The following is a 25610-nucleotide window of genomic DNA, read 5'->3' as shown; positions in this document are numbered from 1 at the left end:
CAACTTTGAACCTACTTATCTTTCATATGGGGAGACTAACCTCTTACTGGCAGAGCTGTATTGAAGGCTAAAGGAGGTAACAGGTTTTCAGGGTCTGGTACAGTTTGTGCTCAAGCAGTATGTAATCCTCTCCTCTGGCTGCCCCAGAATGCAGAAGTGGTCTGCACTTCCCTGCTAACCATCCTGCAACCAAGGGCCTATCAGGCCATCACACGGTTCCAGTCTCAGGATTTGAATAGGGTGACAGCAAGAGAGGCAAGGCTAAGATGTGGCTGTGGATCCATAGATGATGTGGAAGTTTGGAGTGGGGGGCAAAGCCTGCAATCTAACACCCATTCCCTTCAAACATGTCCAGTCTCAGGTAGACTGCTAGGAACTGAAGTCCTATGCATAACCCAAACAACCCCTGGTAAAGTAAGATACTGTGTTTCTGTTGCCATCATTTACCCTAGTCCCTTTCTGAGGGGCCCTGACACTGCCTGGGTCTTTTTCTGATGGAGTATGCTCCCCCAGAAGAGGTGGCTAATATTTTTATGGGGTATAATGTCTTCTAGACACCAGAAAAGGAGTTTGCTGGTATACCCCTCATATAGCAGCTCTTGAGGATGCAGCCTATGAATAAATGATACCAGAACTCTTTTGAATCATGGAATTCAAATGCTGGTGCTGGGTGAGACATGGTCACACAATGACGGGTCCCAGCCAGAGTGCTTCAGTTCAAGCGATTCCAACTCACAGTCTGCCCAGAAATGCCCCTCAGCAGCAACCTACCAAGAGGTACCTTACTTCCCCTTTGTGTGAACAGGCAGTGCTTAGCACACCTCAGCACCAGCCAGGCTTGTGTGTTGTCTTCTTTCCTCTATTCTATCCCTAAACCCTTCCAGAGACTCAGAAGGCTCATCACTGTTCCCCCTACTCCTGCTGCCACCCAAGCGAGGATCTGTGGGCTTGGGTGGGAGGAAGATGTGTGACCTGCAGCCCATTGCAGGGATGTCTTGCTGCTGAGCTTTGTCGTAGACTGGTAAAGAAATCATCACCCCCACCACCACCGAGGAAGCCCCAGATCTACGAGCAGCCTAGCCTCCAGTTGCATGTTTAGCTCTCCAAGAGGGTTTTGTGAGGGGTCGGCCCTCCAACCAGCCCAACCTATAAGGTGGGGGATAAATTGTTAGCATAAGGGATCTGCTGATAATTTTTTTTTAATTTCTCTTGAAAACAGAGTACAGATTAAATAAGGGTATTGGGTTTGTCAGTTTCAGACACTTGGGACTTTTTTTCCCTGGAGAATGGAGGGAAGGGGGGTTGGGGGAAGGGGCTCTTTTAATTTCAGGGAGAAGCAAACCATTTCATCTGTTATTTCCACTGGAACTGATGCTTGGAGTAGGGGAAGGAGGTGAGATCAGTGGATCAGTCACCAGCACTGTCATCAGCATTGCCAGAGAGGTCAAGGGCGGACATCATGGAATCAGACAGCTTGCTGGCGAGTTTATCTGCAGATGGAGAAAAATGGGCAGTCACTTGGTGGCTGGCTTGCCAATAGGAGGCCTGCAGGAGCTAGCCTACATTTACCTTGGTCTGCACCAAACTCCCAAACTGGCTCCCTAACCGCCCCCTCCCCACCCAACACTAAACAAAACAACTGGTGAGCTAATGGCAGCCACTGCTCAGCCTCACAGGAAGACCCATTTGTCTACCTATGAAATGATCACCCCAAAATAGCTTGTATCTCAGAGTGTCAGAGTACTGAGCTTCAAGTATTTTTCTCTTCCTAGTATCAAAACAGCTGTTTTCTTTTACTGTGTTGAACTTATTAGCACTCTGCCATGACCCTCAAAGCTCTCACGGCAAAGGAGCAGGATGGCAGTAGGGGCTTTGAGCCTGAATGCTCACCTCCATCCTCCAGCCACACCCTATTGTTCCTCAGGATTCCCCTCAGACATCACCTCCTTCTGGAAGCCTTCTCTTATCACCCCTACCCCACCACGACCTCCAGGCTGGGTTAGGTTCCCGCACTGTGCTTTCTATGTCTTCACAGTGATCACTTTGTGTTGCCAATGTCTGTTTTCTCGTCTCCTCCCCACTCCCCAATAAGACCAGCAGTTCAAGGGCAATTCATCTCTGTACTCCCAGGACTCAGCGTGGAATCAGGCCAAGAGCGAATGGTTATGAACATAGTCTAGTTCAAAGAACAGGGCTCATGGGATCAGTCAAATCTAGGTTTGCATTTTGGCCCCATCAAATACCTTGAGTGTGTCACTTAATGTCTCTGGGCCCCAGTTTCCTCACTTACCAAATGAGAATAAGACTTTTGCAATGAGTTAGTGAAAATTAGTATAGCATGAAGACCTAAATGGACCAGCCATACAGCAGACCACCATCGAAATGAAGGGAGACGTTCTTTTGTGAATTGATGGGTAAATATCTATAATATATATTGAGTGGAAAAATGATGTGGCAAAACTATATGTTCAGGAGACTAGCCTCTGTCTACAAAAAGAGAACAAAGAATATACAGATATTTGCCTGTGTACCTATCTCAGGAATGAGATACAAGAAATTAACTGGTTGCCTCTGGAGGGATGCCTGGAAGACTGCGGGATTGGAAGGAGACATTTTATTGTATATTCTTTTGTACCCTTTGGATTTTGAGTATATCGCCTATTGATAAAGTAAACATATATAGCCTGAAAGCTTCTTAACACATAGAAAGCAGGTGACAAATAAATGGTGGGTATTTGATACATAAAACTAGGCCAATGGTTCTCCAAGTGTGGTTCCCAGAGGAGCAACATCACCACTAACTGGCAACCAGTTAGAAACACAAATTCTCAGCGCCCTGCCACCCACCCACCCAAGGTCCAACTACTCAATTAGAAACTCTGGGGGTGGGTCCCAGAAACCTGTGTTTTAATAAGCCCTCCAGGCAATTCTAATACAAGATAAAGTTTGAGAACCACTGTGCTAGCAGGTAAGCCTCCTAACCCCTCCCTGCCCCCTAACCCTGGCCTGGGGCTGGACACATGGAGATGCTCATTCAGGAGCCCCTAATTAAGGCCTCAGGTAGGTTCTTTTTGGAGCACAGGGGGGTGGTCAGGTGCCCCTACCTGTACGCTTCTGGAGCTTCTTCTTATTCTTCAGGGCAGATGCCAGAGCCTGGCCCTGCTGCAGGGGGTCTGTCGCCATGATCCTCTGTAGCATCGGGCGGCGGTCCACTGGGCAGACATCCACTGAGCTGTTGTTCCTGGGATGAAGGTCCACATTGCGCTTAGCCCACCCCACCTGATGACGGTTTGGATTGGTGCAATACCCAGTGAGATCTCCAATCTGGGGAAAGAAAGGACAACAGTGAGGTCTGGGTCCCCAGAGTACCTCCAAAGACTTCTGCAGAGGAGGCAGGGATAGGCTTGCATAAGAACAGGAGCCTTGGAGCCACACAGAACTAATAAGCTTTAAGTCTGGCTCCACCACAGACTAGCAGGTGCTTAGTTATCCTTTCAGCCACAATTTGCTCATCTGTCAAATAAGGGTGGACAGTAGGTAGCTTGCATGGCTTTTACAAGAATAAAATGAAAAAGCAGAATTACTTGTCAGTGACAATTTGTATTCAATGATTCTTTGTTCAAGTGACCCTTCAAAGTCTTACTCAATTTAACAAATATATTCTGACACCTATTTTGTGCCTAGCTCTGTATGGGGAAATGTTGGAGAAATGGCTCGGATGCAGTCCCACCTTCGGGAAGCAACCAGGCTAAAGAGGAAAAAACCCAACCACACCTCAAGTTAGAATGTAGTAAGTGCCCACCAAAGAAATGCAGCATAAGTGACAGAGGCTGAGGGGATGGTGGTGGTCAACATACTTCTGCTGATGGAAGGGTCATTCCTGACTGAACACTGGAAAAGCAGAGAGCATACCTGGGCACCCAAAAGGGTGTCTATTTGGCTGTAATAGAATGTACATGTGGTCAGTAAAAGGTAATATTGACAGGAAGCTCACTATGTGCCACATACCTTTCTAAGTATACACATATATGTGTGTTATACATATACATACATATGTATATGTATACATGTACTCACACACACCTGTGTATTAACTCATTTAATCCTTGCAACAATGTCGTTGACAAACAAGGCACGTAAGGTCACACAGCTAGTAAGCAGTAGAATAAATGAGAACCCAAGCAGTCAGGATTCTGTATGCATGACTACCTGCTACACTACAGTGGGTAAAAGGCAAGGCTACCACACTGTACAACTATGGGGTTGCGGGGGTGGGAGGGGGCACCATTTACAACATAGCACTCCTAAATGGACCTGTGCAATTGAGTGGCCCTACTCAGGGCCCTGAACCTGAGCCTAGAATTTGCAGTATGGAGTAGGGAACTACTGCTGGTCCTTGAAGGAAAAATGGTATGTTCTGGGGCTTATGGGCTCAGTGAGAAATATCAGGGGATGGCCTTAAACTCACAACTTTAAACTGATTTTCCTATAAGCACTGGGGGGACTTTCGAAACTATGTGAAGATGGGAATGGCGTGATTCCTACCACTGCCCCAATGCAGGCCTCATCATCTCTTACAGAGCTCAGGCAACAGTTTCCTTCCTGGACTTCTTACCTCCACTCTGGCTCCTTTCTTTCCAACTTGATTTTTACCCCAGCCACTGGAGTGATAGTTCTAATACATAAACTTGACCATGTTGCTTCCCTGCTTAAGAAACCCTTCCAGATATTATATAGCCATCAAAAATGAAGGACAGAGGATTTCCCTGGTGGTCCAGTGGTTGAGAATCCGCCTTCCAATGCAGGGGACGTGGGTTCAATCCCTGGTCAGGGAACTGAGATCTCACATGCCGCGGGGCAACTAAGCCCACGTGCCACAACTACTGAGCCCCCACATGCCACAACTAGAGAGAAGCCCTCGTGCTGCAACGAAGAACCCACATACCACAGTGAGGATCCCGTGTGCCACAACTAAGACCTGATGCAGCCAAATAAATAATTTTCTTTTTTAAAAATGAAGGACTGTTCTTTAAGTAATCATGTGGAACAATCTACAAGATGAATTTGTAAGTGAAATAAGCAATGTGCAGAACAATAAAAACAGCATACGACTATTTGAATTGAAATAGATCTGTTGGGACTTCCCTGGTGGCTCAGTGTTTAAGAATCCGCCTGCCAATGCAGGGGGCATGGGTTCAAGCCCTGGTCCGGGAAGATCCCACATGCCGCGGAGCAACTAAGCCTGTGTGCCACAACTACTGAGCCTGCGCTCTACAGCCTGCAAGCCACAACTACTGAAGCCTGCACACTTAGAGCCCGTGCTCCACAACAAGAGAAGCCACTACAGTGAGAAGCCCATGTACCGCAACGAAGAGTAGCCCTCACTCACCACAACTAGAGAAAGCCCACGCACAGCAATGAAGACCCAACACAGACATAAATTAATAAATAAATAAAATTTTTTAAAAAAGCATTGAAATAGATCTGTTATCTGCTTTTATATATATGTGTGTATAAAGATGGAGTAGCTCTGAAAGGACACTCAGGAGGGGGCAGGGTGGCTGGGAGAGAGAAGCAGGAGAGAGATTTACTTTTACTTTTACTGTATACCCTTTACCTTTCCTTTTTTTTTTTTTTTTTTTTGGCCACTCCACACAGCTTGTGGTGGGATCTTAGCTCCCCGACCAGAGATTGAACCCAGGCCCTCAGCAGTGAAAGCATGGAGTCCTAACCACTGGACCGCCAGGGAATATCCTACCTTTTCAATTTTATACCATGTACCTAATCAAAAAATATCTTAAATAAACAAAATGGGAAAAAATATTTAAACCCTTTGCCTCCCCTCCCCCACAAAACATAAACAACTTTCAGTGTTTACCTATTACCCATGGTTTAAAGTCAAACTCAAGGCCTTCAATGATCTGACACCAGATTCATCTTTCCCCACCTCTACCCTCACTCCAGCCACCTCAGACCACTAGTGATTTCTGCAAAATAACACGCTCTCACCCTTTTGGGTCTTGGCACGTGCACAGGCTGAGCCCCTGACCACAGGTTGCTGCCCGCCTTGCCCAGAGAATTCCTCAACCTTCAAGACGTGGCACAAGCATCAAGGCCTCCTGGAATACTTCCCTGACCCACAAGTAGTATAGGTTAGTTAGGGCCCTTAGATCCATGCTTTCCCAACCTCTGCCCCCAACCCCAGCCTGTGTGTCTCCCATCACAGTGTAGATATCTGTGGTTGAAACCACTAAACTGTGACTTCTTGAAGGGCAGCGATGGGGGACTGGCAGATGTAGAGGCTGAAAAAGCCTCCAGAGATCATAGCAGAGCATATCTACTTGATCCTGGGGAGCCATGAAAGGGCAGGTGACCTTTGGGACCTGACATATGGAACAAATGTCCAGGTGGGAGACAACTGGAAGGTTAGGCTAGGGTTACAGGAATGGTAGGAATAGAAAGAGGCCAAGAGCATCTCTTAAGATTTAGGAAGGAGAAGCCACAGACTTGGTGACTGACTGTATATAGGATCCAGGATACTAGTTAGAAGGAAGGAAGAATCAGGGTTGCCCAGGTTTGTAACTTAAAGAAGCAGGTGGATAGACAGGGATCCTGTTCTCTAGACTAGAGCTGGGCTGGGAAAGCTACTTGAGAAAGCATGCCTCCTCCTTGGACCTGCCCTTGCTTGGCAAAGGATGCACCCTGCCTAGCACCCAGGGAGCCCACAGGGTATGAATGAACAACCCGCATCTCCCCAATATTATAGGCGGACCTTGTGGGAGCCAGGTGGAAGGGACTGACCATTTCCCAGAGCCCGGGGTAGAGGAGAGTGTTGCCATGAAGAAAGAGAACAGGTACCTTATACACCGTGGTTTTATTTTCCATGGCATCTGCTATTTTCACCATAGGAGAATGGAGCCACTTGATCTCCATTTCGAGAGGGTCCATGTCACCCAACAGCTCATCAGGTTCTCCAGTGGCCAAGCCTTTAACACAATAAATACCACTGTAAGGGCCCTGGCTCCTCCCTGCTACTAGCCCCCTGGTCAGGCCTCAGTGGAAAGGATATGTGGACGCTGCCCAGGGGAGTCAGGAGGGAAGGCTCTTTTATTCCTGCTGGGAGGCCACATGACAAAGGATTCAAGATGTGGGTTTTGCAGTAGGGTACTCGCCTGCTGGGAGCTGGTCTTGGAGCCTCAGCTTCCTCATCTGGAAAATGAGAATGCCACAAGCCCTATAACAAAGGGCTGCTGTGAATTACAGCAGAGGGTACCTGAAATGCACTGGCCTGAGACACTGCTCTGTAAATGGCAGCGACTGGGATTCCCTCCCCAGGACCGGGCCTCTCTCCCTCTCTCTGGTGCCTTGCCTAGAGCTGGCCTCCACTGCAAACCACAAATGTGTCCATTGCCCTGGGCCTCTAATACCTAATCACTCTTCAAGATTCAACACTAGGGCAACTAGGAAATTCTCACTATTAACCACTCCCTCTTCTCAATTTCCGGGACCTCAATCTTTTGCCAAAGTACATTCTCACTGCCAGAGCCCTGCTTGCCCTCACACACAGCCAGAGTCAAGCATCATCATAAAAATGTGAGCATTAATTCCTCCCAACTACCCACTTAATAGAAAAGCAAAGTTCAGAAAAAGGGCTGACTTGCCCAAAGCCACATGGGGGTAGGCAAGCCTCTTGTCCTCATTTGTAATCTAAGCACACTAAAAGGCCCAGAGAAGGAAAGCTACTGGCCCTCAAGAGAAACAGGGTAACTAGAAGCCAGGCCAGCCAAGGCTTTCTCCACTACCCCAGAGTGTCCACAGACAGGCCCAGAGATCACTGGGGACCTTTCTTGGGTGGGATAGAGAAGAAAGGAGCCATCAACCAGAGCTGCAGATGGTAGAGTATCTGAAGAGAACAAACTTCCTACAGGAGTTTCTGAAAGTCATACCTCTATACCTCAACAAATAACCATCTTAATAACAGCTAATATTTACCAAGCATGTACTATATGCCAGGCAGTGTTTTTACATATCAAATAAGTCTTCACAACTATCTTATCAGGTGGGTGCTATTGTCCCCATTTTACAGATGACATCATTGGACATGGAGAGCTTAAGAACTCTCCACACAGGTGTGTACAGGACCACACAACTAACAAAACTCAAATTTTAATCCAGGCAGTCCATTCTTTTTTTTTTTTTTTTTTTTTTTTTTTGCTGTACACGGGCCTCTCACTGCTGTGGCCTCTCCCGTTGCGGAGCACAGGCTCCGGACGCTCAGGCCAAGCGGCCATGGCTCACGGGCCCAGCCGCTCTGCGGCATGTGGGATCTTCCCAGACCGGGGCACGAACCCGTGTCCCCTGCATCGGCAGGCGGACTCTCAACCACTGCGCCACCAGGGAAGCCCAGGCAGTCCATTCTTTTAACCACTTAGATACTGAGTTGGGAGAATCTTCAAAACAAGGCAAGAGAGCTAGTTTGAATGCCACGTCTGCCTGTCAATGACCATGCACCATTTAGCAAATATCACCTTTCTGTGTCTCAGATGCTCACCTGCCAATGTGGATAAAAGTAAAAATCTAGAAATGGACATGCAATGGCTGTGACAAAACCTGGACCAAAATGAGAGAAGGGGTTTTTGAGAGGAGTATCTCAGTCCACTCCAGGCCTCAAGAAATGGGGAAAGGAACCTCACACTTCGTAAATACCTCACCATGTTCCAGGTACTTTGCTGATTTTTTTCCTATCTACCAAGAGCCCACAACCAGCTGCCTCCCTACCCCACCCCACCCCCATATTCCCATGACCCAGATTACAATTCTCCACCTTGTGGGAAAAGACATTAAGGTTAAAGCTAGTTAAACAGTTTTCCCCAAGTCAGAGCAGGGGGAGGTCAAATGTAGGACCTGTTGTCAGGTCTGTGTGGCTCTACTAGGGCAGGACCAGGTGCCAGGCAGGCCAAGCTACTCGCCCTTACTTACATTCCATGGTGTCCTCATTGGCCTGCTCAGTATCCTCAATGTCGAAGACCTCAGTCATCTCCTTAATGATCTCAGCACTGAGATGGGCAGGCAGAGTGTGGGTGGAGGGTGGGAGTGTATAGAAGCTGATCTTCCCGCTGAATTGGGAGGTGGGAAGAAATTGGTGATCTCATTAAGACAACAAATGACCAATCAAAGAGAGAATGAGTTCTCAGGTCAGAAACAGTGAGGGTCAACTAGAAAACCCAGACAGTTGCTTCTGAACAAGAGGTTGAGCTGCTGGATAATCCCTGGGCATAAGTTGCCAAGCAGGATGTGACCTGGTGCCTTGGACTTCCCTACCCAAGAAGTTAGGCTGCCCCGCCGCTGCAGTGAACACAGATGATCCCCTTCATGGAGCCTGACTCCCAGCAGGCTTCACCCTTACGCCTAGCCCCCTCCTCACCTCACCCAGTCAGCCAGGACAGCTTTGGCTGCCTGCTCCTGACTGTATATGCCCCCCTTCTTCTTCTTCCCCAAGCGGTGGGCCACTGCAGTCAGAAAGTGCTCAGTGGTCTGGAACCCAGAGACACCGTAATAGCTGGAAATCTGGTGAAGAGAGGAAGAAGAGAAATCATGAGGAAGAACGAGGGGCCCTTGGAGCAGGGTAGGGCATAAGCAAGAGGCCCGCGTACCTCCTCCAGGTTGCAGCGCTGAAGAATGGTCTCCACTGGGGTCACAGGATCCGCCAGCTTCTGCACATGAATGCAGTTGCACAGGATGGTGCCCACCTCCGAGTTGGGTCCTGGGACAATGCCCGGGGCATCCAGCAGCCTGATGAATTTGTCCAGGTAGACCTCCTGCATGAACCTGGGGTGGGAGAGGGGAGATATGAGGACACAGGACGGTGATAAGCCCAGATGTGCCTGGCATCTTCTAGGCTCCAAGCACCCAGTTGAGAGAAGGGGTGGGACAGATGGCACACAGGTGAAGGCGGAGAGATATGGGGTCTGATTCTAGTCTAGCCTCCACCACCGGGGACTGAGCTGCAGGACCACAGGCAAGCTTCTGACTCTCTGAGCCTGTTGCTTCACCGAGGAAGTGAAGCTGCTTATTCAGAGCCCAATCTTGCATGGTGTCAGGGAGGCTTCAAGGAGCTAAGTGGGGGAAACACCCAGCTGGGTGCCTGACCCACAGCCAGGGTGTGCCAGGTAAATGAGGGCTATTAGTGAGACTCCCATGCCCAGGGAAGAATCAAAGGCTGGTCCAAGATAAGGGACAGGGGCTGAAGGCGTGGGAATTGGGGGAATGGTAGGGTGAAGGATCTGTGAAGTGGGGGAGCAGGCAGGTGCTTACTTGGTGACCCCAGGAACGGCTCCCACACTGCACGCACGGCTGCGCTTCAGGCTATTGATCAGGCTGCTCTTCCCAACATTGGGAAGGCCTACAAAGGAGCAGACGGCTCAGGGCAGGAAGGGTCCTCAAGAATATCTGGGACAGCCTGTGTGTGGGAGGCCCAGGCAGGGGCAGTGTGACCAGGCCATGGGGGAGCCAAAAACAGAGCCTGGCCTCCTGCCTTCCCATCCAAGGCCCTGACCAACCCCCTCCATGGTCTTTCTACCCCTCTCCTCCATATGTGAGCAACCTGGCTAGACGTGTCCCTCTCTCTAGATGTGGCACTCACCTCCTACCTACAAACAGCCTGGGAAAGATGCTCAATGCAAGGCCTCTGTGACAAAATCCAGTGGAGGGTGGACACTGGGAAATGTTGTAAGACAGAATCATCCATCCTGGTATATAATTCACCTGGCAGGGAGTGGGGGGAGCTCATCTCCAGATGTCAGTCTCTGAGCAGCTTTCTGCCTGTGGTGCGTGTTTTTCTGTTTGGGCATCTGTGAGCACGTCTCAGCCTATGGATGTCCTTGTCTATTTCTTCCTCACTGGGTCTCTCATTCCCACCATTCTCTTTCTCTGTGTGCTAGAACTTACACATGTACTGCTCCCTCACAGATGTGCCTGTGTATATATCCCTCATGTATAGAAGTCTCGTATATCTTCTGTCTCTTGGTTGTTCTCATTCTAAATACCACTGCTTTTCCTATTCCTGTCTTTCTCACTCCATCTTTTTCTCTATCATATCTTTCTTTGTCTGTGTATCTCTGTGTATCTAAGCACCTCTTTCTCTGCCGGTTTGTCTCACTGTATCTCATTCTGGCCATTGTCCTTTCTCTCTAATTCTCCCCACCCCGCCAATTCTACCTCTTTGTAATTCCCTCTATGTCAACTCCTCTCAGCTCTTTCTGTACATGTTCCTTTTCTTCATGAGCTTGTCTCTCTACATGTATGTCCTTCCGTACGTGTTCCACTGTGTCTCTTTTTCTCTGTGCCTCCCTAATGTCCTCTGTATCTCTATTTGTCTATATATACATATATATCCGTCTCATCATAGACGTGTATCTGTCTCTGTGACTCTGGGGTGTGACTATGTCTGAGGGTCGAGTGTATCCGGGCACGTGTCTCTCCGTGGCTCTGTTTCATTGGGGAGGGGAAGCGGAGTTGGGTGAGTGTATGGGAAGAGCTTGGTCTGCATGTATTTTGCCTCTGGGTCTGTACATGTCTCCATACACGTGGATGTGTACATGTGTTTGTGGATCTGTATGTGTGCATAGGTCTGGGGGTGCATTCCTCTGTGTCTGCATCTTTGTTCCTGCCTCTATGTGTATCTCCCTCTGAATCTCTCTCTATCCCTGTGTTTGACTCACTCATTCTTTCCTTGGGTATGCATGTCTGCCTCTCTACTTACATGGGAGGGTCTCTAGCCCTCTTATGTCTCTCTGCAAGTCTCTGTGCACACTTCTTTGTGATCATATCTCCCTCTCTCTGCATGCCTCTGTCATTCACATCTGTCTTCCCTTTCCACTCCCCACCAATCCCACCATTTGGCTTCGCAAATCTTCTGTGTTTATTCAGGTATGCAAATCTATACCTTTTTCTCAGTGTCCACCTTCACTTCCTCTCCCTGCGGGTCTATCTCTGCCTCTCTCAATTTCCCTGTTCCCTTCCCACCAGCCTTCCCTCAGTACCCTGGGTTCCAGGTTTGAGCCTCAGCTCTGCCTTGTCTCACCCAGGGCTGAGCCCTACAAGTCCCTTTCCCTCCTCTGAGCCCCAGTGTTCTTATCTATGAAAGGGAGGTGTTCACCCCTCCCTCCCACAGCTCTGGTAGAATGAGATGGCGCCAACTCCAAGCCCAGCCCCGCACTTTTGGTCCATGGTTCTAACACTCAAACCATGGTGGTGATCCTAAGTATGCCTTCCCACGTCCACCTATCCAAATTACAAATCACAAGACCCTTCCTGAACAGTTCCTCTCCTCCCCCCACAAAAGTAACATGAAGTTCCCAGAATCCTTTGCCCCAATGAAGCCCCTGCACAAGGAAGAAGCCTGGGTCCCATGACCTCCCCCAAGGCCTTACCCACAACGCCCACACGGATATGGGTGCGCACTTCACCCAGGCGGCAATAGTTCCCCAGAACCCTCATGAGATTTTCAGCTCCAAAGCAGGCTTTGCTTTTCAGCAGTGACTCAGAGGCTTGATCCACTGGCACACTGCAGCGATTCTGGAAAATGAGGGGTATTATAGAAGAGGCATCAGGTGGGAGATGTGGTCTCAGCTCAGATTTCCAACTTTCAGGGCCACCTCCCTGTGATCACTGAGACCCCCCAGCCTGAAGCAGAGGGCTTCTCACATAGGCCCTGAATACCTGCCATTTCCCTGCTTCCACAAGGCCTATTTTTCCACTGTCTTTGCACTTCCAGTCTTCTCTGTCCCTGCCTGTCTCTTGCCTCCCTCAGCAGGGGCAGGATAGCATCCTTGCCTCTAGGCAGGCCAGGTTTGAGTTCAGCTCTGCCTCTCACAGGCGTGTGCCTGGCAAATTCTGATTTCATTCTCTGGGCCTCAGTGAACCTCGCCTACACAGTGCAGACGTTTGCCTCCCTGTCTGTGGAGAGAAGAGATGGTGCCTGGCCCACATAAAGTCTACCTTCCCTTGATTCCTCACACAGGTCAAGGTCATTTCGGCCTCCATCTCCTTACTCCTGATGCTACCTCCTCTGCCTACAATGCCCTTTCGGCTCTTCTTCTGTCCTTACTTACGTACCACAGTACTTCAAAATAGGAATTGACTTAAATATCTATTAATAAGAAACAGATTAAGGAGCTATATCCTTGAAGTGGAACACAAATGAAAGAAAACTGTTAAAAAAGGATGCTTACCACATTTTTGCCATGAAAAAGGCCAAAAAATTATAAAGGAGATATCATGTTTCTCCGAGATGAACAAAGATTTAAATGTTTAATGATATCAAATGTTGGCAAGGGTGTAGGGAAATAAGCCCTCTCACACATCCCATTAGTGGGAAGATAAATTGGTACAGCCAGTGAGGGGTGGGGGTGGAGGAGGTGGGGTGCTGGGGAGCAATTTGTCAGTGACTAGGAAAATGTAAAATGCAAAAAGCCTATGACCCAGCCACTCTACCTCTCAGTGCCCAACCTACACAAACACTTGCCCACTAGCCAAGACGTGTAAGAGTACATATTGTAGTACTGGTTGTAATGATAAAAAAAATTGGAAACTAATTTTATTTAGCATCAAAAAGGTAGAACTCTATAGAAAGATCTTCAAGAAAAAAAAATGCAGGATGACATATGATACTCGTAAACACTATTTTCTCTTTATAAACACATCCACATATAATATAAAGCACAGAAAAATATCTGGAAGGATACACACCAAACTAACAATGGTGGTTACTTCTGGGTATGGATAAAAGAGATTGGAATTAGAGGTATCAGCGTAAGGATATTCAAGCTTCCATCTATACAGTTGACCCTTGAACAACACGGGTTTGAACAGCACAGGTCCATTTATACGCAAATTTTTCACTAGTAAATACTATAGTACTACATGATTTGCAGTTGGTTGAATCTGCAGATACAGAACTGCAGATATGAAGGGCCAACTATAAGTTATACACAGATTTTCCATTGTGCAGAAGGTGGATGTCCCTAACCCCTGTTTAGTTCAAGGGTCAACTGTAATTGTTTTTATTTTTTCTACTTTATTTTTTTAAATAAATAAGTTTTATACCTGGTGCAAAATTGAAAAAACAAGTGTCCCCCAGGACCCAGTTTCTCTCCATCAAAGCAACAAATGTTTCTGTATACTTTAATATCTTACACGGAAAACACATTTCTATGTTAATAATATAATTAGAAAACAGTGTAGCCCCAGGCTACCCTGAAAGAGGCTAGATGTCCCTGGCCCCAGCTTACCAGGTTTTTGACCTGATGCTGGGTGCTGGCCTTGAAAGCCACAATTGGCAGCTCATTCCGAAGGTATTCCAGCCACTTCTCCACAACCTCCTTGGGGACCAGGTCTGGGGAAAATAGGAACAGAGAGGACTGGAAAGGAGAACATCACCTCGATGGCTCACTCCAAAGATGCAGCCACCCACATCCAAGACTTGGCCCACCTCCTGCCAACAGATATCTCCCTAGCACTGACAGTCCCTGTCCAGTCCCCAGGTTAGAGTTAGAAAGGACAGTCTAGTCTAGGGGACCAGTTGGCCCTCCCTGAGGAGGCCTCTGTTTCCTCAAAGAGAATGGGTAAACAGCTGTATGGTCCTAGATGCCTTCCTTCCAGACCAGGGGGCCCAGGGTACCAGAGGCCTCCCAAAGACAGTGCTTCCCACCCCTCCCTGGATCATTCTAGGTTGGGCCAAATGTCAAGAATAACCTTGACAAAAATGGCTACCATTTATGAAGAACTGAACATGTATGTACCAAGCACTTTATCATTAATTCTCCAACAATCCTGTGAGATTGGGACAATCACAGCCCATTTTACACCTAGAGAAACAGAAGCTCTCAGGTGACATGACTTGTCCAAGATCCCAGAGAAAACAGACAGCAAAACTGGGATGAGACCCAGACCTGAGTGACTCGTGAGCCGATGTGCTCTTCTGCCCCAGTGTCCGGGTTCCAGCTTGGGAGAAAAGAGGAACTCTCCAGGGTTGGCCAGTCACAGATAAAGCTCAAAATGGCAAAAACAGGGGACTGAAAGGCAGACAGGCTTTAACTCCATTCCCAACTTCTGCTGTACTGTGTGTGTGGTGTGTGTGTGTTTAGACAAGTGACTTCACCTCTCATATCCCTGGCTTTAAAAACTCGAACAAGAATTCCTACCTTGCACAACTGTTATGGATACCACTGAGTTGCTGGGTGTCAGGGTCTGGTCCAAGCTAGTTTTTCAACAAGTCCTGGTCCCTGCCTTGCCTTACCCAAAACTGCCCAATACCCACCAATCTTGTTCAAGACCAGGACCAGCTTCTTGTTGCCTTCTGCCCGCAGGACAGTCTCCTCCATTTGGAAGCAGCGGCAGCCCAATGGGTCCCTGGCATCCAGGACTTCTAGAATCACATCAGAGTATTCCACCACCTGCAGGTCAGGGAATGAGGGATGAAGGCAGGGAAAGAACTGGGTAGCAATCAACAGGCCCATGAAAGAAGAGGTCTCCATCTTAGGAAAAACAGAAGCAGAGAGGAGACAGGACTGGATTGATGCCCTCCCTAAAGGGCCTTAAGAAATGCGCCCCTGGGACTTCCCTGGTGGTGCAGTGGTTAAGAATCTGCTTGCCAATGCAGGGGACACGGGTTCAAGCCCTGGTCCAGGAAGATCCCACATGCCGCGGAGCAACTAAGCCTGAGCACCACAACTACTGAGCCTGCACTCTAGAGCCCACAAGCCACAACTACTGAGCCCGTGTGCCACAACTACTGAAGCCCACATGCCTAGAGCCTGTGCTCTGCAATAAGAGAAGCCACCACAATGAGAAGCCCACGCACTGCAACCAAGAGCAGTCCCCGCTCGCTACAACTAGAGAAAGCCCATGCACAGCAACAAAGACCCAACGCAGTCAAAAAATAAATAAATGAATAAAAATTTTTTAAAAAAAGAAATGGGCCTCCATACCTTACGGAACTCCTTGTAATAAGCCTTCCTTGTGGCCTCATCATCCAACTGAGGAAACATATTTAATTCCTCCAAAACTTCCTCCTAAAGGGAAAAAAAGACAATGGTCCAGGGGAGGAAAGAGAGTGAGAGCTGTCTTTGGCAACCATGGGAGGCTGGGAGAGCCATGTGAGTCCCAACCCACCAAAGGACAGCTTGTATCAGCCAACAAAGCCAGGAACTAGAAGAAGAAAGGATAGACCCACATGGTCCATGTGTGTGCCTATCTGTAAGTGTGTGTTCGAGCACCAGCTAGAGGCCTGGGATTGCACCTGAGTGTATAAGGGAGGAATGTAAGAGGGAGGTATAAGTGAGAAAAACAATCTATGGGAAATGTGGGATGGAGGAAGCAAAATGTGTACTTTATATTAGAAAAGGAACTTTAAGTTGGAAAGTATATATTCTGTGAGATGAGACTATATGCCAGAAAGGCAGTAAGAAGTCCTAGAAAGAAGACTCTTCTCTTAACTTTCCCCTCACGTTCTCACTCCTTCCCTCCCCCTGTCCCCTAGTCCAATGCCTCCCCACTCCCAGACCCCAGTCTTTGGGTTCCAGCTTGGGAGAAAGGACCTAACCAGGGTTGTCCAGTCACAGATAAGGCTCTTCACCTCCCTCTCACCCTCCCTCCATGTCCCTACTGTTTCCCGTCCTCTCTGAACTGATTCTCTACTCCCCCTCCAACAATCTCACACCCTTCCTCTTTCCTTTTCACAGATCAATGGCAAAAGATGCTTTTGAGCAAACCTACACCAGTCCTACCCAGGGGCAAAGACTGCTCTCTTACCTTGCGCTCAAACTCCTCCTGGCGTCGCAGGACATCCTGACAATAGCTTTCAATGGTCCTGCGTCGGTGTCTCTCTTGCTCCCGGGCAGCCTGCTGCTTCTCCCTCATCTCCTCAACCTAACAAGTGAACGCACACCAGGGCTGTAGCTGACTAGGTCTGCAGTCTAAGGTAGGGATGGAAGACCAAGAGTAACAGGGAGCAGGTGACAGAGGGAGAAAACAGTGTGACATGGCACAGGTGGGAGGAGCAGGGATACAGGAAGGGAGAAGATATGACAGCAAGAGATAAGGGGTTTGAGAGAAAGAAAAAGACAAAGAGATGAAGGAAGGGAAAGTATGGCAGACACTAATACCAGGAAGGTATGTGAAGCTGAGAGAGAATGTGTTCTAAGTAGCGGGAAGCACTTAAGACCAGAGAGGAAAAGAAAACAAGGTCCTGGGATGCTCCATCATTTACAGAGCAGCAAAAGAGACAGCAGAAAAGAAAGGACATCCAGGAGAGTGAGATGACAGGAAAGCCAAAGTGAGAGTGTTTCAAAAAAAAAATCATGGTCTCAAATGCTGAGAATTTGAATAACATGAGGGAAGAAAGTTATCCATGAGTCTGATGTCAGAGAACATGCTGGTGAGGCTGGCAGGGGTCATTCCAGTGGAGCAATGAGAACATAAACCAGACAGCCATGGACTGGGAGGTGAGCAAATGGAGACACTAAATCAAGTATCAAGGCAACCGCCCTCTCTTCCCCTTTCCACAAACAGCCTCAACAACCCTAACAGTTCTGGCCTTTGCCTTTCAACATTTCTGTAGACCTGGCAGTCAAGCCAGGCCCTCTCTCTCCAAGGGAAAGGGCTTACCCTCTTCTTCTTCAATTCAGCCTCCCGATTGGCATGATCATTGAAGTGAACAAACTGGGGAGCGGAGGTCACTTTGGTGGCTGCTTTCTTCCCATTCTGCTTTGCAGGCTGGTCACCACACAACAGGGAAAAAATGAACAGACTTAATGAACTCATGGAAATCACCCTTCCCAGCGGGTGTTAAAGCTGCTCAGAAGTGTAGTTGTTGGGGGAAAGAGGAGAGAAGCAAACAAAAAGGGCTCTGTCCCCAGAGGTCTGCCCATCTGACTAGAAAAAGACCCTTCTTCCCCTAGCCAGGCAGGGACGTGCAGCCCTTGGAACAACAGTAACAGCATCACCTAGGCACTTGTTAGAAATACCAATTATCAGATGCCAAGACAGACCTACCAAATCAGAAACGCAAGGGTAGAGCCCAGCAATCTGTGTTTTAACCAGCCCTCCGGGTGATTCTGGAGGGCTAGTTAAAGTTTGAGAACCGCTGCTCTGACCCAAGTCCTACTTGTCCACAACTTTCCCAGCAGGACCAGGAGATCCAGGAGCTGGGACCAAAGACTGTTTGAACTCCCCTCCTCTCCATGAGCAATAGGGACTTGGGAATTAGACAGACTCAAGTCCTAGCTGTGCTACCTTGAACCTAAGAACTTTCTCACTGAGGCTCAGTTTCTTCACCTAAAAAATAGGATGATGACAATCCCTAACCAAGGTAAACCAAGCACAAAGCAGTACATGGCTTGTGGTGGGAACTTAATAAATGCTGCTGCTTCTCTGCTGAAGCCACCCAGAGAGGGAGGGAAAGCCAGATCTACTGATTCCAATGCAGTGCTCTGTTTGGAGTCACCCAATATCTACCTGGTTTTGTGGGCCTCTTCTAGGGTGGGTAACCTGTTCCTGACCTTGTCACCAACAATGGGTATACCTTACCTGAGCATGGAAGCAACTTACCTTCTTGCAGCCTTTGGAACTTTTACCTGGCTTTTTATTTTCTAAAGAAAGAAAAAAAAGCCATCATCCACCTACCCAACATTTGTTGAACCTTAATGGAGGTCAGGCCACACTGGGAACCTAAGGAAGCCTCAGACACCATGTCTGTCTAGGCGCACAAGACAGACACGGAGCTGGCAGCAACAGTGTCAGAGGAGGTACTGGATATAAATGTTCGGGGTATTCAGTGCAAACTGGAACAATTCTTAAGGGAATCCTGTGAAGAGAGCAACTTGAAGGTGCGCTTCTGACTCCTTTCTCTCTTCCAACTTCTAGCTGGGGCAGCTCAACAATTTTGGCACCAGGCTGAGGTGGGGGGCTGGTAGCATGGGAAAGTGATCTGAGGGTTAGGGTTAGAGTTAGGGACCCTGGTTGGTCCCTGGTTAGGGACTCTGAGGAGTCCCAGCCAGCTAAGCCAGAGTAGATGCCCTCAGCACATGGGGAGAGAACTGTCCCTTCCTGCTGACCCTGCTCATGTCACTGCCTCCAAAGGGAATTGCGCTACACAGCTAAACTGCAACCTCCCTTTGATTTAAGGAGGAGAGAGTTCACCTTCTACAATCATGCCTTAACAAAGCCCAGCAACTTAAGGGGCCTCTTCCCACTTCAATGAGGAGTCCCGTCTGTCATCTCCTTCACAGCTGGCCTCTCAGAAAGAATGGCTTCCCTTAATTCTCACCATTTGCAAGGGGGCTAAAGGAATTCTTACGGGAGAGGTTCTGGAAGGTCAGGATATATGCTACAAACAAATATAGGAGCAGCTTGAGATTATCAGAGAACAGGCTCCCCAATCACACTAGGTGGTTCACGCCAAAGCAGAGTTAATGTAGGAAACAGAGGAGTTAAATACTACTGCAGGACTTCCCTGGTGGCACAGTGGTTAAGAATCTGCCTGCCAACGCAGGGGACACAGGTTCGAGCCCTGGTCTGGGAAGATCCCACATGCTGCAGAGCAACTGAGGCCGTGTGCCACAACTACTAAGCCTGTGCCCTAGAGCCCATGCTCTGCAACGAGAAGCCACTGCAATGAGAAGCCCGGACACCACAACGAAGAGTAGCCCCCACTTGCTGCAACCAGAGAGTAGCCCCCACTTGCTGCAACCAGAGAAAAGCCCACGCGAGGCAACAAAGACGCAACACAGCCAAAAAAAAATTTTTTTTAATAAATTAATTAAATAAATAAATACTACTGCAAGTTCTTAAAGAGATTCAAGAAGATACTTCAAATGAACTGTGTGAGAAAAAGATTCCCAAAATTTGATATTGAATAAAAATTCAATTGATGTAGTGAAAAACAGAACAGACATCACTAATAACCAAATTAATAAGCTAGAAGGCCAAGGGAAGAGCTTGCTTAAAACGGGACAAAAATCCAAAGAAAAGTAAAAACAGGGGCTTCCCTGGTGGTGCAGTGGTTGGGAGTCCTCCTGCTGGTGTGGGGTACTCGGGTTCGGGCCCTGGTCCGGGAGGATCCCACATGCCCCGGAGTGGCTGAGCCCGCGAGCCACAACTGCTGGGCCCACGCACCACAACTTAAAAAAAAAAAAAATGTAAAAACAGAAAATGGAGAATGGACTCAGGAGAGCTAGTATCTAAATTAACAGGAGTTCCAGAAAGAGAAAAGATACAAATGGAGAAGCAATTATTTTTTAAAATAATAGATGAAAGTTTCCCAAGTTGAAAACAGGACTGAGGCTTCAGACTAGAAAGGCACATGGAGCATCAAGATTAACAAAAAAGACATATGCCCTAGGCATACACTGATGAAATTTCTGAACTCCAAGGATAAAGAGAAAATCTTGTAAACTTCCAAATAGAAGGCATTCCCAACAAATGTTGAGAGAAGCAGACAGCCTTCTCAAATCCACAATTCTGAACACTTAAGACAGAAGAATAACCATTACAAAGTACTGAGACAAGGGACCGTGTTCCAAGCTAAATTCCTATAACTGATCAATATTTCACTCTTACATGAAGGTAAAAGACAGACATGTGCAAAGATTACCACCTGTGTTCCCTTTCTGGTAAAACTACTTGAGGAAGTATACCAGCAAAAATAAGTATAAAATCATGCTAAAGGTCTCACTTTAGAAGAGTAGGGCAAAAATAGTTATTTAACTTTAGTAAAGTGATAGAAAAATTTAGTTATGTTTGATATAAATATGAATGCAATTACCAACGTAATTTTAAGTCCTGGTGGAGGATTTTTTTACCTTGTTAAACTTTTTAAAAGTAATAAGGGAATAAGAAGAAACAAACAAAAAATATAAAATAAGATGGTAAAAATCAGACCAAACATATTAGTTATCATAATGAATGTGAATGGGCCGAATTTCCCCATAACAAAAAAAAAATCAGATCCCAAGTCTCCTTTTCTTCCAAAGTACTCATGTTGCAATGAAAAGAATGTGAGGTTTGGAAGGAACCAGGTCTGGCCATTTTACTCAACAGTTTCCATCGGCCTAACTTCCCTGGAAAATGAGGGCCTGCACTGGATACAGGCATACGATGAAAGAAAATACATCACTTAAAGTGGCGAAAAACATCTGCTTCAGAGAGGAGAAGGAGTGGGGAGGAGAAGCGAGGAAGAGGGTAGGGGTGCAGTCACCACTCACAACACTGCAACACCCAGGAGCCGCTGTTACTGTTTTTTAATAGCTTCAGAGAGAAAACAGCTACCATTTTTTAGCCAGCCATACCTAGGTTCCTGTTCTGGCTCAATAACTACCTAGCTATATGACCTTGAAAAATTTCCTTAAATCTCTCTGACCACCAATATCTCCATCCACCAACTCTCATATCAATACTCAAAGGTGGATCTCTCCATTCATCCATCATCTCCCATACTCTCACCCCACTACATCCCTGCATCCCCAGCCTGGCAGTGACTCTGCCCCCATCCTCCATCTACCCCCTGCATCCGACTTCCCACTATGCCCCCTGAAACTCCCACTTAGGAGATCAGCACTCCCCTAATTCTTCCATCTTTTCTTGGGAACAATTCCTCAACCTCCTGCCTTAATAGAGACTCAGCTCTCCCCTGAGGACACTGCTTCACCTGCAGGCTTGAAAGGTGGCTATTAGTTTATATTAACATGAATACCTTGGAGCCAGTAGGTGCAGGAGGTATCTTGCAGACTCACCACTGCCAAACCAATTTCTCCCTCTTGTTAAAAAAGAGGGGGGAGGGGGGAATCCCGCTTTTTTTTGAGACTGCTGCTATGCCTGTCACCTATGAGTCACTTTTCCTCTTTTACTGAAGCACCTAGTTCATAGCTTTTTTTTTCTTAATTATATTTTTTTAATTTTTGGCTGCATTGGGTCTTCGCTGCTGCACATGGGCTTTCTCTAGTTGCGGCGAGAGGAGGCTACTCTTCTCTGTGGTGCACAGGCTTCTCATCGCGGTGGCTCCTCTTGTTGCAGAATACGGGCTCTAGGTGCACAGGCTTCAGTAGTTGCAGCATGTGGGCTCAGCAGTTGGGGCACGCAGGCCCTAGAGTGCACAGGCTTCGGTAGTTGTGGCACGCAGGCTCTAGAGTGCAGGCTCAGTAGTTGTGGTGCACGGGCTTAGTTGTTCCGCAGCATGTGGGAATCTTCCCGGACCAGGGATTGAACCCGTGTCCCCTGCACTGGCAGGCAGATTCTTAACCACTGCGCCACCAGGGAAGTCCATAGCTTTACTATCAACTGAACTCCTGCCATCATCAACCTGGGCAACTTTGGTGATCACTGGGCCCCTTCCAACGCTCAGGTTTCCCACTTCCTTGACATCCCCATTCCATGTAGCCACCTGCCCACGCATTGCTATGGTGACATCTATGATCATCATCTATAACTGCTTGTACTTCAGAAAGCAATCTCAGACACCCCTCTCAACTATCTTCAAGCACATTTGTTCAACCTCCTAGAGACTTCCAAAACACTGGCGCCACTCGGTTCTTTATTCAACGGCCACCCTATTTCCCTCCCTGTGCAGCTTACATTCCAGTCTGTCATTACGATGGATTACATACCTGTGCCACCAATCATTGATGGTTGTAAGTCTTTTAAATGATAAAACATACCCTCCTTTTTAATAGCCATTCAAAAATGTACAACAGTTGAAACTGTATGTGAACACTCTTTCTAGGGCTTCTCAATAACCTTCCCAGATTTAATCATTATCATTACCATTTGGGTCCAAGGTATCTCTAGCCCAGGGTGCAGGGAGCTGCACCATGAAGCACCTCCCCCATCTTCCGCTGCAATCATCCTAGTTAGTCTGATCAAGACTTCAGTTGCAATTTAACAGTGAAAGTCTTTGTTTTGTGTGCACATGTAAAGTTTTTCTATTTAATTTAATGTTCACCATTTTCCCACTAATGCAGATATGTATGATTGTTCTTTAACAGGTAATACAGTCAGATGGTTCCAAAGTAAAACCATGTCAGATGTAGAAAACAAACTTATGGTCACCAGTGGGGAAAGGGGGGGAGATAAACTGGGAGATTGGGACTGACATATACACACTACTATATATAAAATAGATAACTAATAACGACCTACTGTATAGCATAGAGAACTCTACTCAATACTCTGTAATGGCCTATGTTGGAAAAGAATCTAAAAAAGAGTGGATATATGTATAAGTATAACTGATTTACTTTGCTGTACACCTGAAAGTAACACGACATTGTAAATCAACTATACTCCAATAAAAATTATGAAAAATAAAACCATGTATTCTGAGAGATCTCCCTCCCACACTTGTCCCTAGCCACTGCAGTCCCCTCACCACAAGAAACCACTTTATTAGTTTGTGATGCATCATTCAGCTTCTTTATGCAAATACAAACATATATTCTTATTTCCCTCCATTTTCTCCCAGGGAAGGTAACATACTATGTACTCCTGTCAGCAACTTGCTTTTTTCACTTAACAAACCCTGGAGATCTTTCCATCTAATAGTTTTTCCATATAATAGTCTTTCCATATACTACTTCCTCATTTTTTTAAACTGCCAGGGTTCCTTTGTATGCATACACTCTATTTCACCAGGTAATTATTGTTTTTCATCACTATTAATAATTCTATTACCAATAAAAATTAGTTAAAAAATAATAATTCTATTATCTTGTATTTGATATTCTTAAATAGAGTATAATTTTGTTCACTTTTCTTGTGTTACGTGAAAAAATGATTATTTGCTTTTGGTATTAACATAACCAAAGTCTGATTCTTGATGAAATTTTTATGATTATATAAAGTAAGTGAATTTTTTTTTCACCAAGCCCTACATAGGCAGGGCCACAATTCACACAGAATACAAGGCCACTGGGTTGCACAATTCTCATCCAGTCTATCCAGTGTGCTATCCAAATGTTATCATTTTCTGCTTGGGCCATAGCAGGATAAAGGCAGGGAAGCACAGAACCAGACCTGTCCTACTGCCTTTGCCTTCCCTCTTATAAGGAAGAGTCCATGTATCACATTTGTCTTCTCCCTCTAGGCTGTAAGCATCATGGTGGGAGGAGGGGGGGATTGAGTTAGCACTACTAATTGAGACATTCTAGTGCCTGGCATACAGTAAGTGCCAAATAGCTATGCCTGGTCATGCTGGGCCCTTGGGACACAAAGATGAACCAGATGTCAGTGAGAAGTTAACAGTGTTGTGAAAGAGACAGACCCAATCATAGAGTCAACAGCCCTGGTTCCTGTGGGTACACAGACAAGTAGAAACCAAGGGAGGAGGTTAACAGGAGGGATTCCCAGAGGAAATGATGTATAAGTTGAAATCTGAAAAACAAGCAAGAGTTATCCCATTAAAGGATGAGAAGGAAAGGGAAAGAGTCCTGAAGGCAGAAAGAACAGCAATTTATCCACACTGTCTGTTTCATAGGTAAGAAAAATCCAAAGCTCAAGAGAGATCAGACAATAATTCAGTGGTAGACAGTGTATGCATCCTCTGAGGGGCTAAACTCCAAAGAGAAATGAAGGCTGAATCTTTAAAGCTAATACTTACAGAGCACTTACTATGTGCCAGGCACTGTTCTACCTATTTTAATTCATTAAATCCTCACAAAAACACTGGTAGGCAAATACTATTACGTTATTAAGTAGGAACTATTTTTACCTCTTCCCCCACTAGACTGAAGGTAAGTAACTTGCCCAAGGCCATACAAGTAATAAGTGGAACAGCTGAGATTCAAACTCAGGCTGGCTCCAGAGTCCATGCTCTTAACCACTACTACAATCTATGATACCAACTTAAAGGTACAACTTATAAAGAAAAATGCTAGGCTGTGTTGGGGTTATAGGCAGTGTAATATGGTATTTACTGCTATTCACCTGCAGTCTCTTTGTCAAGTCACTTAACCTTGCTGAGCCTCAGTTTCCTTATTTGTAAAATGGGTATGGGGGATAAGGGGAGCTGTACCTCAAAAGGAAGTTGGGAAGACAACAATAATACCATACGTAAAAGACAGACTGGGGCTTCCCTGGTGGCGCAGTGGTTGAGAGTCCACCTGCCGATGCAGGGGGCACGGGTTCGTGCCCCGGTCCGGGAAGATCCCACATGCTGTGGAGCGGCTGGGCCCGTGAGCCATGGCCGCTGAGCCTGCGCGTCCGGAGCCTGTGCTCCGCAACGGGAGAGGCCACAACAGTGAGAGGCCCGCGTACCGCAAAAAGAAAGAAAAAAAAAATTGTCCGGACGCACAGGCTCAGCGGCCATGGCTCACGGGCCCAGCCGCTCCACAGCATGTGGGATCTTCCCGGACCGGGGCACGAACCCGTGCCCCCTGCATCGACAGGCGGACTCTCAACCACTGCGCCACCAGGGAAGCCCCATTCTGGGCAATTTTTAAAAATACTATGAATATTCATTAAAGCTTAGGATTGGGAAGAAGTGGTAAAAGAAACTCACTGTGTCTAAGTTTCACCATGATGAATAGCTTGAAAGCAGGTAGATTCAAATCTGCAGGCTT

At 47.0% G+C, this 25610-nt stretch overlaps 1 protein-coding gene across 2 annotated transcripts; it reads right to left on the bottom strand.

The window, feature by feature from the left end:
- Positions 1-1183: 1183 nt before the first annotated feature.
- Positions 1184-25610, bottom strand: GNL3L (G protein nucleolar 3 like). Of its 2 annotated transcripts, none has more exons than XM_065901096.1 (15): positions 25550-25610; positions 18610-18650; positions 17668-17775; positions 16813-16929; positions 15990-16073; positions 15320-15455; positions 14292-14395; positions 12432-12576; positions 10315-10402; positions 9654-9828; positions 9425-9567; positions 8980-9116; positions 6859-6986; positions 3105-3324; positions 1184-1490 (listed from the first exon to the last, which is right to left on the bottom strand). In XM_065901096.1, exons 1-15 carry the CDS (start codon positions 25566-25568, stop codon positions 1408-1410), a joined length of 1728 nt encoding a protein of 575 aa, XP_065757168.1. In that variant the 5' UTR covers positions 25569-25610; the 3' UTR covers positions 1184-1407. The 2 variants fall into 2 exon arrangements, with proteins under 2 accessions (XP_065757168.1, XP_065757167.1); XM_065901095.1 differs by having other exon boundaries at positions 1408-1490; positions 18589-18650; positions 25550-25568.

Source organism: Phocoena phocoena, chromosome X (genome assembly GCF_963924675.1).
Source record: "Phocoena phocoena chromosome X, mPhoPho1.1, whole genome shotgun sequence".
NCBI lineage: Eukaryota > Metazoa > Chordata > Mammalia > Artiodactyla > Phocoenidae > Phocoena > Phocoena phocoena.
Note: the sequence above shows the minus strand (reverse complement) of the source record. Positions and strands in the feature narration are given on the sequence as shown.